The 5837-nt window shown below is 37.6% G+C and overlaps 1 protein-coding gene across 1 annotated transcript; it reads left to right on the forward strand.

The window, feature by feature from the left end:
• Positions 1-552: 552 nt before the first annotated feature.
• On the forward strand, positions 553-5597 carry LOC101892247 (glycerol-3-phosphate dehydrogenase [NAD(+)], cytoplasmic-like). The gene is made up of 6 exons (XM_059129634.1): positions 553-666; positions 728-1142; positions 1246-1434; positions 1555-1892; positions 5264-5356; positions 5420-5597. The coding sequence occupies exons 1-6, from the start codon at positions 626-628 to the stop codon at positions 5448-5450; spliced, it is 1107 nt and encodes a 368-aa protein (XP_058985617.1). The 5' UTR covers positions 553-625; the 3' UTR covers positions 5451-5597.
• The last annotated feature ends 240 nt before the right edge of the window (positions 5598-5837 follow it).

Genomic DNA, 5837 nt, shown 5'->3' on the forward strand with positions numbered 1-5837 from the left:
CGTGAAGATCGGGCCATAATTGCGACCTGTAGAGTGATTACAAATTAACATGGACAGACGGACAGACGGACGGACGGACATACATAGCTAGATCGACTCAGCTCGGCGAGCTAGGAAGATCCATATATACTTTCCTATATGGGAAATCAATATTTCGTGGTGTTACATAATTTTTGGCCCAATCAAACTTATAATACCCCCAACACATAGTGTTGTAGGGTATAATTGGCAGAAGTCGAGCACACTTAGAAAAAAGTTGTAATCAGTTCTACCTTACCTTTTTATTGTACCATGGTTGGTATGATTTACTTCACATAAATTCCCAATATAATTGTTTTTTTATTACGGGAGCTCTACTAAATACGCATAGTGGTGGAGGGTATTACATAGTCGGCCCGACCCACTTTTGACCTTTCCTTACTGGTTTTTAGTTCGTATTCCCAATAACCCAACCTAATTTACATACCAAATTTCAACTTCAGCTACCTCGGCTTGATACGACTATTATAACTAAACACTTTATATATAAATATAGAAAAAAATATACTTTGGAAAACAAATTTCATAATTCTGACATTGACGTCATACTATAAATTATTGCCAAATAAAAAATTCCAAACGAAACATGGAAAAAATCCATGTTTGTATCATTGGTTCGGGTAATTTGTAAGTTAATTATTTATTAACCATTATAGTCCATTAAACATTCTCCCCTTGTCCCCCGAAGGGGCACTGCTTTGGGCAAAATATTGGCTGAAAACGCTGCCGCTTTAAGCGATTTTGAGGAGCGTGTAAATATGTTTGTCTACGATGAACTTTTCGATGGCATCCGACTCAGTGACTTGATCAATAGCCATCACATAAATGAGAAATATTTGCCACAAATCCAGTTGCCCGACAATTTGGTGGCCTGCACAGATTTGGTGGAGACAGCAAAATATGCCGACATCATTGTTTTCGTAATGCCCAAACAATTTATTGAGGACTTTTGTAAGACTCTGCTGGGTAAAATCAAACCAAATGCCATGGCTATTTCGGTCATCAAGGGGTTTGTGTTAAACGAAGGCGACGACAATGGTGGAGAGGTTGCGAGTGGAAGCGGCATTCAATTGATTTCACAAACCATTATGAAATATTTGAAGGTAAAATAGGAAGTATTTGCCAAAGGAATTGTTTCAGTTTGTTTTCTTTTTTTTTTTTTGGAATTTGCATATTTTGCTTTGGGTTTTATTTTTTATTTCAAAGATTCCCTGTGCTGTTTTGATGGGTGTTAATTTGGCCAGTGAATTGACATTGAATCGTTATTGCGAAGCCACTTTGGGTTGCCGGGACATGAAACATTCGAAAATGTTAAAGGACCTCTTCAGTACGCCAAACTTTCGTGTAATTGTCATTGATGATGCTGATGCGGTTGAAGTTTGTGGTTATTTAAAGGTTGGTTTGACTTTTTTTATCTCCGTTTGCAGAAGTTCAAGTGTGCAGGACATGTTTATTTTTATTTCGATTTTTCTTTCTTTCTCATGTTTTTTTTTTTCCTTTGTTTTGTCTTTTTAGCATCTAATTGCCTTTGCATCGGGTATTTTGGACGGCCTGCAGAAGAACGAAAACACCAAATCTGCCTGCCTCAGATTTGCTCTCATCGAAATGTTACGCTTCATCGATGTCTTCTACCCTGGCTGTAAATTGTCGACTTTATTCGAAAGTTGTGGCATTGCTGATGTGTTGACAGTCTGTGCTGGCAGTCGCAACAGGCGTTTGGGAGAAGCATTTGCTAAATCCGACAGGAGTATTGAACAACTGGAAACAAGTTTAATGGGCGGCGAACAAGTGCTGGGTCCTCTAACAGCCAATGCTGTTTATTTGATGCTGCAGCAAAAGGGTCTTCAGGAGAGGTAAGATGATTTGAATGTTTTTTTTCTTGTTACTTTTGTTGTGAATATTTGAATGACGTTCTAGTTGTTCCTAACGTTGCTTCTTGTTGTTATATATAACTTATATAAGATATATATAACTGAGTAGTGAAACAACTGACTGACTGACAGATCTAAAATCAGAGGGCCAGTCTAGGTGCATAAGACAGGGGTTTTGGAAATTCGTATTAAAAGGGTACGAAAAGTACTAAAAATTTAAAACTCTGTATTGAGTAAACTGAGTGAGCTGGAATCCTTAAGTTTGGAATGAGGGTCGCTGAAGAAGTGCAGGATATATGCACCAAAGTGGTTTTGAAAATTCGAACCCTCGAGGTTGCTAGAATTTCTACAATAGCATCATTTGTATTAAGTGAAAGTATAGAGCTAAAAATTTTAAATTTGATATGATAATCAAGGTTGGAGGGTAAGTTTGATACATGAAACTGGTTTTGGAAATGTGTACTAAGTGCACGAAGTGTAAAAAGTAGGAATACATTTGGAAGAATCTGATTTAAAGTGATTAGATTAAGCTGGAATTTTAAAATTTTGTAGTAGGGTTATTGGTGGTGGATTTCTGATAAAAAGGTGATTTTGAAAATGTGTACTGCAAGTACACGAACAGTACTATACTTGATACAATTTGGTATTGGGTGAATTTCTGAAATTTGGTATTAGGATCGCTGTTTATTTGTAGCCTGAACATATGGAGGTGGTTTGGAAAATACGTACTCTAATAGTACGAAAAATAAAAAGTGAAGATAAATTGGGTGAAGGGATAGAGCTGGAATCGTCAAATTTGATTTTAAGATGGCTGTTGGTATCTAGGATATTGTACGAAAAGTACTAAATAGTACTTAATTTGCTGCAATTTGGTATATAGTGCTTGGATTCTGAAATTTTGAATTAGGGTCACTGTTTAGTCTAGCTTCGGCATATGAAGGTGTCTTCGGTAATATGTACTATAATAGTAGGAACAAGTAAAAAAGCAGTAAGTTCGGCCGGGCCGAACTTTATATGGGGGCTATACGATATCGTTGACCCATATAGAAATTTCTCTTCCGAGGTATAAAGTACCCGCAAGGTATTCCTTGTGTGGATTTTCAGACACCTCCGTTGAAAAAAAGTGCGTAAAATCATCAAAATAGCGAATATCGGGGGGTACCGTTATATGGGGGCTATACAATATCGTGGACCTATATAGATAATTCTTTTCCGAGGTATAAAGTACCTACTAAGGACTCCTTGTGTGGAATTTCAGACAATTCCATTGAAAAATGTGCGTAAAATCATCAAAATACCGAATATCGGAGGCTACTGTTATATGGGGGCTATACGATATCGTGGACCTATATAGATAATTCTCTTCCGAGGTATAAAGTATCCACAAGGAACTCCTTGTGTGGATTTTCAGAAAATTCCGTTGAAAAATGTGGGTAAAATAATCAAAATACCGAATATCGGAGGCTACTGTTATATGGAGGCTATACGATATCGTGGACCTATATAGATAATTCTCTTTCGGGGCATAAAGTACCCGCAAGGTACTCCTTGTCTGGATTTTCAGATAATTCCGTTGAAAAATGTTTCTAAAATCATCAAAATAGCGAATATCGGGGGGTACCGTTATATGGGGGCTATACGATATCGTGGACCGATATAGCCCATCTTCGAACTTGACCTGCCTGCAGACAAAAGAGGGATCTGTGCAAAAAATTTTAGCTTCCTATCTTAATTCGTTTAGACTGTAGCGTGATTACAACAGACGGACGGACGGGGCTAAATCGTCTTAGAATTTTACGCTGATCAACAATATATATACTTTGTTGGGTCTAAAATGATTATTTCGATGAGTTGCAAATGGAATGACGAACTTAATATACCCTCCATACTATGTATGGTGGAGGGTATAAAAATACTAAGTGGTACTAAATTGGATATTGGGTGAATGGACATCACTGGAATTCCGATATTTGACATTGAGGTCTCTGTTGGTATTGGGGATTGAGATATGGAGTTGATTTTGGAAATATGTACTGTAATTGTACAAAAAGTACAAAATAGTACTATGTTTGGTACGATTTGATATTGGGTAAAGAGATAGCGACTGAAATCTGGAATTTGTTATAAGGGTCGCTGTTCATGTGTATTCTGGGCATATGGAGGTGGTTTTCGATTGAGATATGGGGGTGGTTGTTGAAATATGTACTATAAGTACACGAAAAGTACTAAATAGTACTATATTTGGTTCCATTTGGTATTGAGTGGACAGTTAGTGCTTGAAATTTGAAGTTTGGTATTGGGGTCTCTGTTCAGGTGTAGCTTGGACATATGGATTTCGTAGTAGTACGAAAAGTGCTAAGTGGTACTAAATTGGGTTTTTAGCTTAAGGGATGGGGCTGGAATCCAGAAATTTGACATTGAGGTCTCTGTTGGTATATAGAATTGAGAAATTTGGTATTAGGCTCAATGTTAATGCGTAGCCTAGACATATGGAAATGGTTTTGGAAATGTGTACTATAATTGCAGGAAAGTTACTGAATTATACTAAATTTTGTCTTGGGTCAAGGGATATATACAGGGTTGTCCATATTCGACGGACCCATCTGGCAACGCCATAACTTTTGACAGAGATGTCACATCGCTTAATGACATACCGCGTTTGAAGCGTCAGTCGAAGCAGATTTTTACCATGAACCAATACACGCCACGCGAGCGCTCTGAAATAGTTGACATTTACATTCAACAGAAGAAGTCAAATGTGAAATCTCAACGTGCTTTTAAAACATTAAAAAATGTGAGAAGTGCGCCTTCTAAGAACACCATTAAGCGTTTATACAAAAAATTTTCGACTGGTAAGGCTCTTTCTAATCCGAAGAGGCCATATAAAAGTCGACCAAGGCGATCGGCTGAGAATATCGCTGCCGTACGAGCCAGTGTTGAGAGGTCACCAAGAACATCCCAAAAACGCCGTTCTCAGTAGTTGGGCATGGCTCGGTCCACTTTACAACGGATTATTCGCATTGATTTGCATTTGTTCCCGTACAAAATTCAATTGACGCAAAGAATGTTGCCTGCGGACATGCCTCGTCGATTGAAATGGGCCGAAAGAGTCATCGAAATGACCGAAGATGACGAGCAATTTTGGAACAAAATTATCATGTCCGATGAAGCCCATTTTACATTGAATGGGACCGTAAATAAGCAAAATTGTCCTCTTCATGACGAAAAAGTCACAGTTTATGCATAGTGGTGTAGGGTATCAAATATTCCGCCCCGCCCGATTTTTGACTTTTCCATACTGTTTCTTAATTGAGGAAATCGTAATTCTTGTACATATCTTTTTTCATTTGCAGATTCCCTCTGTTTACAATCATTCACAGAATATGTAAACGTGAAGTCAAGCCAGAAGAATTACTTCATTGTATAGCTACCATGCCAAATATTATGTAAGCGGAAAATTATTTCATTTACTTGAGTAATTTTCAATGTTGTGTAAATTCCTGTTACAGATATCATCCGACACAAATATTTCCTCTTTAAGTACCAAACGGAATTTTTGAACAGGAGATCATTATATTGGGGTTCTCTCGTGGGGAAGAAGAACATATGTATGTAAAATTTAACATAACAAATGCTAAACGTTTTGTAAATTCGTTCATGTTATTAAAATTACTGTTTTGCTGGAAAGACTTGTTTCTTTTAGCCGGTACAAGGTTACATACAAAACACACATGTATGTGGGAATCCCCTGGCCCCCTACTACCAAACTGGCAGCATCCAATTAATGTCGCAAATTATCAACACGAAATCCATCCAGTACTAAACTGCAAAACTTGTAACGTTTTGATATACGACGGGTCGTATATGTCTTGACGAGAAGAAAAATTCAAATTTTCTCAAGCCATATGTTCGTCGTTCATTCGACAG

Source organism: Musca domestica, unplaced genomic scaffold, assembly GCF_030504385.1.
Source record: "Musca domestica strain aabys unplaced genomic scaffold, Musca_domestica.polishedcontigs.V.1.1 63, whole genome shotgun sequence".
In the NCBI taxonomy this organism is placed as follows: Eukaryota; Metazoa; Arthropoda; class Insecta; order Diptera; family Muscidae; genus Musca; species Musca domestica.